Here is a 13,758-nt window from a genome sequence, read left to right on the forward strand (position 1 = left end):
ACATTTCAACCCTAAGGCTCCCTTTTTTTTCATACCTGTCTTTCTTATCTAGCCGCAGGAGGGCGAAAACTACACTTTTAATTACATGGTGGGAGTTGAGGTTGGAAACAGCAGGAAGAAGAGAGAGAAAAGAAGGTGGAGGGGAAGAGAGGGGAGAGGGGTGAGCTGATACCTAGAGGTCTTTCACATACTGAGCTACACCTTAATAAGAAAGCTGGTAAGTTCATAACAGCAGCCGCCCTCCATGTTTAAAGGTGCAACCCTTAATATGGCCATTTATTAGATGAGAAAGCGGCTCCTAACTTTACATTTTAGTGTAAAATAATTGGCTTAAATTCCACAAATGACGACATATAAAGTAAAGTACTAATAAAGGTCAGAGTCATTCCAACCACCCACAAAAAAAAGGAAACAATTTCTGGCTATTGTCTAATTAAGTTGTGTAAAAGGGATCGAATTGATGCTCTTATAACCAGAATGACTTCAAGTGGGCAACAGCTACCACTACGAAGGAATAAAGACTAATTAGGTATCGGAGCTCGACCGCACACATGTGACCTTTTGATGCTTTTGTGCAGGTTTATTTGGAGGTATTGTATTTTTGGAGTACGCCGTTATAAGTACTTGTGCATGCTCACTATCACTGAAATTTGCAAGATAATTAACCTTCTCGACTCAAATTCCATATGCATGTATGTATGTATGGTGTATATATATATATGTGTGGCTTTACATAATTGAGTAACTCTCTTTGCATGATGTGAATGGCTGCAACACATGCATGCACACACACACACACACACACACTCTCTCTCTAGTCTCCATATACTGTAAGTAAAAAGGAAATTTTGATCTAAGGCTTTTTCCCCCCACCTACCCTTGGGTTCTGCCTCCCCGTGTTTCTGTCAATCCTCTCCTTTTTTTGATCAGTGGCTTGAAAGAGTCGAGCATGTGTGAGTGCTCAGGTACCTGGGGTATGCCGAGGTGCTAATTAGCTCGGCAGGATAATTGATGTGTAGATTACACCGTTGAACAAATGCTCTGACTTGTTTGTTCTTCGCACTTCTCAGCCGCTGCGCGAGGAAAAGAAAGAAAAAAAAAAACTCTCCTCTGTAGCACCTCCCACCCCCCCACAACCTCCCTCACCCCCTTTTTACCTCAGCCCTAATGAACAATTTACCTGGCTTGTAAAGGAGGTGGTTAAGCCTGCCAAGGCAGAGGGAAAACAAAGAGGGGGTTGCACTGGAGTTCATTTCCCACAGGTGGAACTACTGTCTCCTGTGCTTCAAGACCTGCCTCTACTCCCTGGTGCTAGCGAGCCTGGCTGTGGAAGAAGAGTATGTGTATATACGCTTTGCCAAACCCTGAAGGAGAGGATGGCGAGCATACATAATTCCAAAAGGGAAACAATTTTCAAAATGAAAGAGCATGCCATTAAGAGCGCCGGTAGGCTTCCATTGTTCTACCACCCCCCCCCCCCCTTTCTCCTCTTTCTCCTATAATGCTATTTCCTCCATCTTTTGTCTTTGGGACGCTATTATTAGCCAAGCACGCACGCGAATAACCTCCCCCTCCCGCCCGCGTCCGTTCAATAGGGTTTGAATTTGCTCATTAACAGCTAAGAATCCGCAAACACATTCGCCGGAGCTTTTGCTACTGCTAATAAACTAATCATGCCCTCTCGTCTAATTGGGAAATAGAATGAGGGGAGGAATGAGAGCTTCGCCTGAGGATTTTAGGGAGCCGGGGTTTCTATCGCGCTGGCAAAGGAGTGGAAGTGGAGCCCATTAGCAGGACAGATGTAGAGGCAAAAGGTGAACGGCTGAGACGTCGGCTCCTCGCCACGCTGCTGGACCGCCCGTAATCTGTCACCCGCACTAGTTTACAAGTTAAACACATTATTGTGCTTATTGAGTCTCATTTCTAGGATGCATGGCGCTGGCTGCTTTGCTTTTTCTTTTTTTTTTTTCTTCTCTCTCCCTCGTGGAGCGCTTGCAAACCTGCCAGGGCACTGTCACTGCATGCATGCTATTACCATTTCCTTAGCAGTCCTGATTAGTCAGGCAGGCAGGCAGGCAGGCAGGGTGAGCGAGAGAGCCGGAAAAAAAAGAAAAATACAAGAGCTAAGCCAACATATAAAGTCTAATATACTCATTGTTTCTTGATACTCCCAACCCATCTTTCAGAAATCTCGTCTCTGCGGCTCGAGAAGCTCCCAAATGGCTTCACAGGTCTCCGATTTTCACAGCTTCCGGAAGTCATATCACTGTTATTTTCCTGTGCAAAGGGGCGACTTGATTTGCACAGTGTAAATGAAAGGAAATGTGTTTTGTAAGACGTCCTATACTCCCTTTAACTCTGTGTTTACCGATGAATTAAAGCCCACCAGGACATAGTTCAGCCATGAAAAATGCACTCAATACAACCTCCCTCAAGAACATCATTTTATTCTCTTGTTATTGTGTTAGTGGCCTTAGGCACCTCCAGTTTGCTATGTCGGAGTGATAAGGAAGAAAAAAGATGAGTTCTCCTTTTTTTAGATCAACCCTGAACTCCCTGGGACAGATTACCGTGTCATCGAAAACCTGGGGCGGCATGTTTGGACTACACCGGATTGGGAGTCTTGCTGACTAACTGGCAGTTTCCGTCGCCAACCTGATAACTCTCCTCCAACATCCCTCACCCGAGTCCAGCCAGCAACCCAGTCAGCCAAGCAGGCAAGCAGGCAGGCAGGCTGACTTTTTTTTTTTTTTTGTTGTTTTTTTTTGTTTTTCCTCCCTGCCTTTTTCCTGTCGCCATCTCGGTATTTAATCTAACACCGGCAGGCGGCAAGCAGGGTTTACTTTTCCCCCCTCAAAGACAGCTTTGCGAGGCGGAGAAGGCAAAAGTGGGAGGAAGAGAGCCGAGCACTCAGGCGGGGAGGGACAGGGGAGTCGAGGCAAGGCACAGGAAACCTGGGCCAAGCGTCACTTTTAACAAAAGCCTTTCATCTTCCTCTCCGCTTTCCCCCAAGACAGTGCGCTTCCAGCCGAGGGATCCTTTTAAGTACATACCTGATAAGGAAACTTTTTTTCTTCCCTTTCGAGAGTGCATAAAGGAAAGTATCCCCCTCCCACACACATATACACACACCCCAGCGCGGGTAAAATCCTCTCATCGCTTTGAACGTCAGATACTGTCCCTTTTATCCTCTGCAAACGGGTTTCCTATGGCTATTAACTGATTCAAAACAGGTAATTACGGCGGGCAAACAGAGACGCCGCGGATCAGAGTGAGCCGCTAAGGCCCACTCCACCTTTGCAATCAAACCAGGCGACATCTTAGCTCGCGAGTTAACAGAACAGAGGTATTCGAGGATCCATTTGCGGATAAACTGCACCTAATCCATTTTAGTCAGTAGTCGCTGTGGCAGGGTGTGTGTGTGCGCGCCGGGGGAGGACCCACGGGATGTATCTGATGGAGAGGTCATAAATCACAGAGAAGAAGTTGAAAAAGTCGAGCTCCCACGGAGGGAGAGAGGTAGCAGACGGTGGGGTGGTGGTGGAGGTGGTGGAGGGGCAAAGGGGGGGAAAGAATGGGAACGCCCCTCAGAGGAAAACAACCGAGGCTATCATCACCTTAGTTAAAATATCAGCAACCTCATGCCAGCGAGGGCGGGACCGACCAAACAATGCACCCTTCCCTGCGGTCGGAGAGCAGAAGGATTCATGCAGAACCTCTGGTAGGTTGGTTGGTTGTTACTGTGGGACAATTCCCTGAAGTGTAGTTAACATAGCATGAGCCAGTTGGTGGACATTTTTATCCGAAGCGCCATCGCTGCATACATTTTTAGCATGGCTAATCCCAGTGGGAGTTCAACTAGTAGCCTAGCAGTGTTAGCGGCTCGCTCATAGGGAATTGAACTCCTAACCCTGGCTCAGTTAACGCTTATTCTCCCATATATTTAAATTTAGCTTCAGAGTAGAAGTAGTTGTAGAGTGCTGTCTCACACCCTCAAAAACATGTAAGTGAGTCAAATAAGAGATGACAGAGAAGAGTAAATCTTAAACCACCCAAATCTCATGACCCAAGTAGTCTTTTTTTCCTGCCATCTTCTCATCTGCACAGGAAGTAAATGGCGCCTCAGGGGAGCACTCACTCTTTCCTTCCTCGTCTCCCTTTTTTTCTTTTTTTTTTTTTTTTTCTTCTCCGCTGCTGTTTGTTGTTTCAGGTAATGAAAACAGAGCGGCTGACAGAGACATTTTCATGTTGTTTTCGTGACCCGTACGACATGCCAAAGTCTCCCGCAACGCTTGTTCAAGACAGAGGTGAAGTTTGACAAGGTCCTTAAACATTCTCCCCCTTTTCTCCTCTCTTCTCCTCTCTTCTCCTCTCCCTCCACTCAAATTTCGAAGCAAGCTGTTGCGTAAGAAACTCTGTATCTATGGTAATGGGCAGCTAATTGATCCCATGGGGTTTCCCTGGCATGGGGAGAACTTATTTACTCTTGCGACAGAGGGATATTTCAGCTCAGACATTTTTTTCGCCCTCCTCTCAAGCCTTTCTCTAATGTGACTATAACTCTCAAATTCCCTTATCTGTACAGGGCACGGTAAGGTGCAAAAGGGGGCTGATGTCTACACATTTTCCCATTTGAGAAGCGTGTGTTCGTGGGGTGACAACCAGCCTGCCCGTCGCACCACAGAGAGGAACCAATCAGGCTTTAACACCTTGACTCTTCTCTCCGAATGTGGCCGCCGCCGCTGAGCCGCTGAGCTGCTTCGCCCGCCTCGATGTCAGTGCTACAAATTGGCTTCCAACAGGAATCCAAGGTGCCAAAGAGCCATTAGACGGACAAAGGCTTGAAGTCTACCCAGGGATTAATGTGTCAAAATCCTTAGCCTGTGTGATACACAGGAATCAACCCTCTTCATTAAGGCTTGCTATAAAAGAACGAGTCAGATTTCCTCTCCTCCAACATCACTTCACCCCAGCGTGCACTCTGCTCTTACTACTTCTGCATGTAAAGAGAAATTGAACTTTTTTCATGGGTGTGAATGCTTGAAGCTCTCATTAGAACAGGAGGTTTTGGCCGTCTCAGGTGCTTTTATCTAGCGTGAGCCTCCTCCATAAAATTGCACATCACAATTCACTCCCAATTGAACGCTATAATTGCCGATTTGGAGCAAAAAGCCGCCTATATTTGAGCTTTAATGGTCCGAGCTTCACAATACCTGTTCAAAATATAGTATTCATACATTTAAAATAGGTAGGTGTCAAAAAATAAGCTGTGTTGAACCTCTGAAATACAGTTATTCAATGTTTTAAAAGGGTCTAAGGTGAGACTAGCAGCCAGCAAAATGCTCATCATGATGGAGAAGCATCAACAAAACACCTGCACCACTGGGCAACAACAGGCCAATTGTCAGTGAGACCCATCTCCAATTAAACAAAGTCGTAATCTGCCCCTGACAGAGCGGATTAGGCTTTGTCCTGGCGGGGGCTGTGTAGGGGGAAGGGAGGAGGAGGAGGAGGAGGGATGAAGAAGGAGGAGGGAGGGGGGTTAACCACGGCTGGCGACTTCATTTCCTGCGAATACGCCCTTGCATCCTCCCCGTGGAGTTACCTGACTCAGCGCGGTTGTTAGGGGGTCGGGGCGGTGCGCTCGGTCGGGGGGGGGGGGGGGGGGGGCGGCTGACTGACCGGTCAAGTCCGGGAATGCTTGTAGGAATCAAATCCCGTCTCCGAGATAACACATAATCATTTGTCACCCCGAGAAGCAATTCCCTCCAATCACCCGGGAAGAGAGCGCCACTTTATTCTGCGGTGCTGTCAGGATGGCAAGAAAATTACATTTGGCCATGCTTTTCCACACCCCACCCCCCCCACCCCCCACCCCTCCTCCTTCACCCCAAATCTCTCTTGAGCCCCGTTTGGAACGACAGAACAACAGCTGACGACACTGGAAAACACCGTCTTTCAAACCCTTCGAACACACACAGACGTACAAGCAGTTTTTCTATTCCGTTACACGTTGAGGATGTTTCCTTAAAAAACATTTATTTCCTTTGCGTCTCGAACTCAAAACCAATCCTCCCGAATGCCAGTTTTAACCCATATCCTCAAACTTTAAAACCTCCGCCTTTTCAAAAAACCTTGAGAGGACATGTGGTCCAGAAATACAAGAACACATAATCACACAGGAGCTTTGGGGAAACTCTGGGAAAACACATGCTGCCAAATACATGCATGCAGGCCTGCACAAGAACACACACACACACACACACACACACACACACACACACACACACACACACACACACAATCGTTTTAGCCTGTCCGTGCAGCTGTTTCGTTTTGGGATTCCTCGAGTTGCTACACGGTGACACTCTCTCTCCGCTCTCTCTCTCTCTCAGTTCAACAATCATTTAGATGAAGCTGCGTTCAACAGCCAAGCCTCAAAAACTTCCTTGATAATAGGACTAGATTTACAGATGTGGCACCCAAAACATCTGCGTAACACTATCATCCAGCCTAGCACACATCACTGAGATACACCAGGGTGCATCGAGACCTAGTTTTTTGAACTTGACTGCACCTTTTTTTGCAGCTGAACATGTCTCAACTTTAGTTTTCCCTTGAGAGAGGTAAACAGTCTATCACAATTACCTAGTGAACTTTAGCTTCGTCCCGTGTTTTGACATTTCTCTTGCTCGTGTGCTCCTGTTCTTAAGCAAGAGCAGTAAGCCCTTTAGTCAGCAGAGAGGTTGACCGGGGTTTTTTAACACTTTAGAGGTAAATAATTCCTCTCAAAGAAGCTCAAATCGCTGCTGCAGGAGCCGAATGAAGCAAAAGCAAAAAAGCAGTGGCAGTTCATAAGGTTTCATATTGGGAGTTAGCGAAGTGACTGGCTCTGGGACGGCTGCCCACACTGCATTGGCCATACTTAATTACATTATGCACGGCGTGGGGATATTCATAGCATACATGAGCAACGAATTAAAAGGAGAAAGAGACAATATTGCCAGTGTGGAGTAAGACCTCTGACACCGAACCAATTTGGTGATTTATTTATTTAAAAAGAAAGAAAGAAAGAAAAAAAAAAAAAGCACCGTCCTATTAGATTAGTGATGCTAAATTAACGACAATTTAGAAAGAGGAGAGGTAGCCCAACCTGAGAGGAGATCAGTGAGACGGTGGCGTCTGGGAGACACTAGCTTGTTGATGGCATAATGCTAAAGTCTGTGTGTTGAAGATAAGAGTGCCATACAGTAGGCCCTAGGCCCAGTGCTGCATGTATGTGTGTGTGTGTGCAGATGTGTCTTATGTGTCGGAGAGTAAAGGAGGAGGGGAGGATGTGTGTTTGTACACAGATATATATGACCGTGTGTGTGTGTGTGTGTGTGTTAGCGTGCAAGACAAATGAGAAAAGGTGCTTGACGGTGTGAAGCGACTTATCTCTCATTATGGGAGGAACAGTGGATGAATAAGGCAGTCGATATAAGAGAGAAACAATTAGAAAGAAAGCATCCAGGACTGAGTGCACAGATTGCTGAGGTGTAGTTTTAGGTGTGTGTGTATGTGTATGTGTGTATGTGTGTGTGCATGTGTGTGTGTGTGTGATAGATACGGAGAGAGAGGAGGGAAAGCGAGGCATCAAACGACCTTTGTTTATGTTGATGTGACAAAACCCCGGTGGGAAGTTGTAGAGGAAGTATTGTGACGTTATTATAAACCCTGCTGAGGTAGTTTATTGTGGATTTTTTTGGAGGACTTGTTGGAACATCTCATGAACCGGTTCGCCATCAAACCGGGTTACAGGTTATATCAAAGGAGCTGCCGAAGCTTTGACTGTGGAAAATTGATCATTTCAAGCCTACACACAAGGTAGTATTGGTAAAATGCTCTATCAATAAAAGGATGTAGCAATCATGGAAGAAAGAGAGGAGGGGAAGGGAGGGGCGGAGGAAGAAGAAAAATGTCCACCTCTCAGAAATTCAAGAGTTTTTTCTTCCCCCCTTTTTTTCGCGCCTGCACAAATACCAAGGGAGACGTCTGATTTTTTTCTCAGGTTTAACTGAATAATGTATGCATGCTTTCACTTGGGCATGATGAAGCAATTTTGGCCTTTACAACCTGCGAGTGCAGCGGCGGTGGGCTTCACTTCCTGCACCTTTGAATAATTCAAGGCGACCAGGTGGAGAGTCTCAGAATACTTTTTGCTGCTATCTGGAAGGTAACAGAGCTGGCTGGGGTTCATATTTTTTTTTAAAATGGCTTCATGAAACATTAAAATAAGGGTAACGATAAAGAGGAGAGGTGTGTTTTGCGTAAACAAAGAGGAGGGGGTGTGAAATTTCAATTTGAAGCATGTTTTTTAAAAGATTTCAGGGATCACGAGGTCACTTAAATCATTATAAATACATAAAAAATCAGATTTTTTTCCTCCTATCCTCAGCGTCGCATGTTTTCACCTACATCTGAACATTCAGGTTCAGTCCGCCCGTTGCACTCTTTGCAAGTCACTCTGGATAAGAGTGTCAGCTAAATGGCTAAAATGTAAATGTAAAATGACAGGCCCTGGAGATCTCCCTGCCCTGGATGAGTGTGTGTGTCTGTGTGTGTGTGTGTGTGTGTGTGTGTGTGTGTGTGTGTGTGTGTGCGTGCGTTTTCCATGGAGTTCAGGTTTGCCCTTGATAAAAGAGGAGGAAAAAAAAAAGGGAAAAAATATATTTGTGCCGAAGAGGAGAAAAATGAATAGAGGGATTTGGCGTCACAAAAAGTGTGTCTGACAGGTTGAAGGGCTGGAACCGCCAGCGAACGGACACCTTGGTGGGTTTCCTGAAGTGGCGGCTTCGGAGCAGATATGAAAGGGGAATACTTGATATAGAGGAGTGTTGCTCAGTTCAACCTCTGCAGAAATGGAGCCTCTGCAGAAATAACAAACCCTAATTGAAGACTTGTTTCATAATGTGTGTGTTTTTTTTAAAGTAAACACCTCAGAAAATGAGCAATTACTAAAAAATGAGGGTTGTAAATACGACTTTAACAGCCTGGATCGTCTGTGTTTCAGAGATATAACATGTATTTATGGTGTCCCACCTTCTTGCTGCTTCTTGCTGACACTTAAATTTCCCTCTGGGATAAATAGACCCTGTATCTAGCAGAAGCCCTGCTGTTTTAACACGCAAACACACACTGAGCTATCTGAGAGAAAACACAGGTACTAGTCCCTGCAGATCCTTCAAATTACTTCAAATCGATGCAGTAAAATAAAGCAAAATGCATAATAATGTGTTCTCTCTCTGGTGGGAGCGTGGAAAAAAGCGGAGAGACGAGGATAAAGAAGCAAAGGTTTCCCAGGCCATGCAACACTGTCGGTTTCTGTCAAACTCTCCAAACACCCCACGCTGCTCGCTGCTCGCTCCTCTCGCTGCCCTCGGTGGCCAAACAAAGAGGAGGATGTTTTGTCAGAAAAGTAACGAAAATCAATAAAAGCGAGACCCCACCAACCAACCACCTGGCCAAGGGCTTTGCAGTATTCATACATGCTGTTACGAATGCGGCTCCTTTTCCCTTCTAGGTTTTTCCTTCCTACGCTAGCCAGAGCAGAGAGGAGCAGGAAGGAGGAGGCCGGGGGGCCACACAGGAGGCCTGAGGAGCAGCTGGGCTTTGCTACCACAGTGTTGCCCGTGGGCTGGCTGCATTGCTCCGGTGTCGGGGCAGGAGGGCAAAAAGGCCACAGAGCAGTTGGACATTATTACCACCACCACTGCTGCTGCTGCTGCTACCTACGGTTACATTTTTGTGTATTTTTAAGTAAAGCAAAGTAAAAAAAAAAATCCTTGTCTATTATTCTACCGCGTTTCCATATTTGGTGCTAAGCGGTCATTGCTGAGGTATTTTCAGCAGCTCTTACATTTCCCTGAGATCACTTGGCAATCTGCAGTAATAGTGTGGGTGGAACTGTGTGAACTGCATCCTGCAAATGAAAAAGGTGGGTGAAGCGAATGAGAGTTTAGGGGATGGTTTGCTCAAATATATCAAAACCAAATCAATCTTTTTCTTTGAATTTCACTGAGGAATTATTGCATTGCATTATTCTGGCCAAGTTTTACAACGGACATTTGTATTATCTAATATCTTGCTTTGTTTTCTGTATGTAGAGTTGTCCTTGGGTTATGTGAAAGCAGCTTAAACTGTAATTTATCATCATTATTATTATTATTATTAGATTATTACACTTGTTTCATGGTTCAAGTAGGACATTTAACTGACAAAACAAATCTAGAAGAGCTTGTTTATCTTTAAAAAAGAAAAGCTAAATTAATGTTTTGTCGTGGCTTAGTTATTATTTCTTTCAGACTGGCAGATTTCTTTATATTACACAATATTTTGCTTGTTTTAAGAGGGCGTTTTCTGTGTTGTTTTTTTTTACCACCATTTGCACCAGATGAGTTAACCATGAACTTCTGGGTGTTCATTGCTTTTTTTTTTTTTTTTTTTAAATATTATAGCACTTTTCTTTTCTTCCTATGGATCTTATTTCCTCACCTCTCACTATCACAGGATCACACATGGTCACTCCAGGGAAACAGGAACTTCAGCATTGACATCATTTATGAGGCTCTTTGCATCAGCTGAACGGCTAAAATGAAAATATGACTCAACGCTCCCTCCCTCTCTCTCTCTCTCTCTCTCTCTCTCTCTCTCTCTCTCCATTTCTCTGACACACTGTTCTGGCAACATATGGCAAAACAACATAAAAAAAACCCTAATGCACTCCAACTGTGACTCGCCCTAAAATGCTGCTGCACCCTGTAAAGAGAGCACTTGTTTCCTCCCACGCAACACGAGGGCGACTTAATCTCAATTACACCCAGAGGTGAACACCGGCACCGCCGTTTCACTTCCCCACCTGAGTGATTGGGCGCACCGCGGGCGAGCTCGAACCCCTTTTTTTTTTTTTATAGAGAGCGAGCGAGCGCCATTCTGTTCTCGCAACCCCTCGACTCCACTTACCCCGCCGAGAGGAAAAGAGCATTTGCGGTTGAGGTCAGCAGAAAAAACGCCGGCTGAAGCCTCGCAGTTCATTCCTGCCTCTGCAATCTGTATTAGAGCGTCTTAAAGGAAGGGCTTTAGTGACCGGGGAGTGTGTTTTTTTTTCTCCCCACAGGTTCGGGCTCTGGATAAGCCGTGCCAGCAATGACAGAATCCACTCGGATACTGGTGTGTAGTACGAGCCGAGGCCCGCCCACGCCGAGACCTCATCAGGACTGGCTGCTATAAGGGTCACAGATACTGCCCTCAACCTCACCGCGGCGTTGCAGGGTATCTGTAATGATGTAGGTGGAGGTTACACTGGAGACCTCGACATGATACTTTCCCTGCTTCTATTGTGAGAGAGGAAGATTGTGTGTGTTTGTGTGTGTGTGTTTGTTTGTGTGAGTTTTGCCATTGTATTCTCAGGTGTGTATTTTGGTTAGTTTATGAGTTTCTATCCTCTCAGGAAAATTTCACTAAAGTCTTGCCTCATGTTTTGTCTCGCTGGCACTCTCCGCTGCCCTTTATAACTACTAACTTTAGCTTACACTAAACCCCTCTGGGGCTAGGTGCCTTGCTCAAGAGCACCCGACAATGAAGACATCTCATCCAGTCATTTTGGCTGTAACTGCCACTAAAGTATTTCTATCAGTTTCAAGTAAAAAAAAACATGTTTTTCAGGCATTTCTTATGAATCAAATCTTCCTCTAACTTCTAGGCTTCTCTAACTTTTTATTGTATTTGAGGTATTCCATCTTAACACACTTGATTATTAGTAATGCAATGTTATTCTATCCTTTGCGTCCATATCATTAATGTAAAGTTACTCTTCTTCTCTTGCACAGAAGTTCCAAAATTGCATAAATTTGACAAAAAAGTACTGAAAATTTCACTATTTACTGACTCAAATGCAGCAAAGGGAAACTTTCCTAACTATTTCATAAGTTTGGATGATTGTGATAAAACACTTTTTTAATGTAATCCCTCAAGTTTTGTGAAATCTGTTCTCATTAAAGCCTCTGCACCTCCCACCAGCAAGGCAAAAAAAAAAAAAAAAGTCGAACATGGTGCCTAATTGCAGTTTTCTCCACTCTTACCTGCCTCCCTCTCTCTCCTCACACAAGGGAGGGAAGGGGGGGCAGGGAAGGGGGTGGGGGGTCAGTTTTGAGGACAAGGACAGGCATGTGTTTTTGTATTTTTAAATAAACATGACCCTTGTGGTTTTCTCCAAAGGCGAGACGGGAAAAGGAAAAAAGAAGAGAGATGCCTGAGTGAGGGAGAAAGGGAAGGGCTCTCGACTACAACGATACCTTCGCTTGCACAAAAAGAGACAAGAGGAGTTATCGGAGAGGAGGCTGGAGGGGTGGAGGTGGTGGTGGGAGGTGGGAGGTGGGGGGGGGGGGGCCAGAAGTGCCATTCACCACCACTTAAACCTGCACTCTCTTTATATGAGCTAAAAATAACGAAGGGGACGTTAACCCCCATGACTCTGAGCAGATGAGAAATTAAAGAAGATAGAGCCTCATGCTCCACCATATTGTTTAGCTGCTTATAATCTTGCCTTTTATTTAAGAGTAGATGCTGAAAGTTTGACGCAGCTCGGAGCACGGTGTTCCCGCAGATAGACTGTATCAGACAAAATAATGATCAAAGTTCAACAGGTAAAAGTTCAAGCTCCAGAAAAAAACAAAACTTTTTTTTTCTCTTTTGCTGATTTAAGCTTGAACGCCTTATCTCCTTTTCAGGGACATTTGTTGCATCTATTGGCCCTGTGACTCCTTAAAACACATCAAACAGCTTTTTTGTATTTTACTGGAAACATTATCTTAATCTTCAAATTGTGATGTTGTTCAATGTGTCAAGCTACATTCATGCATCTAAGTGACATTTAACATTAGAGATGCTGGTTTAGGAAGTGTGAGGCTTATTTTGCATGTGCATTAGCTGTAAGTTGCTGTGGATAAAAGCACTAAATCATTACTTTAAATATAAAACAGAAGCCTAATGCACGGGCAAGAATGGTAAAAGGAGGAGGAAGGAGAAGGAAGGAGGAGGTCGGTGTCAAGAAAGAAGGGGGAGAAGCGGAGGTCTGCTTTGTAAAACCTCCACTGAAATCTTTCCAATAAGGGATTATGACACAGATCATAAATATACTCAACCTTATAAATATTTGAGCTTGGCTACTCCCCTTGCTTAATGTGCTGTACAGGCCCTAATTAAGCTAGTATCTGATAGATGCCACTGCATAATGATGTGCGGGTGTCTGGGGTGGGGGGTGGGGGTGGTGGTGGGAAGGCGAGGGAGAGGATCGGTGGCGGCGGCGGCTGCTGCTGCTGCGGCGGCGGCGGCGGCGACGTCGGCTAGGGACAGAAGTATCATCTGAACCGCTCACTTTGTAATAATGATAGCAATGTTAATGATGGGCGCTGCTACTTCAATTAAAACTACTTAGCTACTACAGCTGCTGCCGCTGCAGTGACCCTGACAGAGGAGCTGAGAGCCGAGAGGTATCTCCCTGCTTCTTACACTATATCTCTGTCTGTTTATTAGCTTCTCAAGTTCAGTTTCTTCTACTAATAAAGTTGTTTTATACTTTTTCTGTCTTGGTGCATTGACCTCATATTCTGTCAACTTTTAGGATATTTCAATTTCTCGGGTTATGGTGAAAATGCTGCTAATTTTCAAGAAACTAACATTAATCTTGGACCTTAAAGTCTTTAAAGGACTAAAACTATG

General features: G+C 45.0%; 1 protein-coding gene across 3 annotated transcripts in view; it reads right to left on the bottom strand.

Annotated features, from left to right (window-relative positions):
* zeb2b (zinc finger E-box binding homeobox 2b) overlaps window positions 1-13,758 on the bottom strand; it is an 84,738-nt gene that overhangs the window by 35,275 nt on the left and 35,705 nt on the right. Inside the window, exon 1 of one of the 3 annotated variants that reach the window (XM_062414454.1) lies at window positions 2,152-2,201. The exons of the other annotated variants lie outside the window; for them this stretch is intronic. Coding sequence (XP_062270438.1) covers window positions 2,152-2,179 — 28 coding nt within the window. The 5' untranslated portion in view covers window positions 2,180-2,201. Of the gene's footprint in view, window positions 1-2,151; window positions 2,202-13,758 lie in introns of those variants that run through there. 3 annotated transcript variants of the gene reach the window in all.

The sequence above is a fragment of the Scomber scombrus genome, chromosome 24, assembly GCF_963691925.1.
Source record: "Scomber scombrus chromosome 24, fScoSco1.1, whole genome shotgun sequence".
Lineage (NCBI taxonomy): Eukaryota > Metazoa > Chordata > Actinopteri > Scombriformes > Scombridae > Scomber > Scomber scombrus.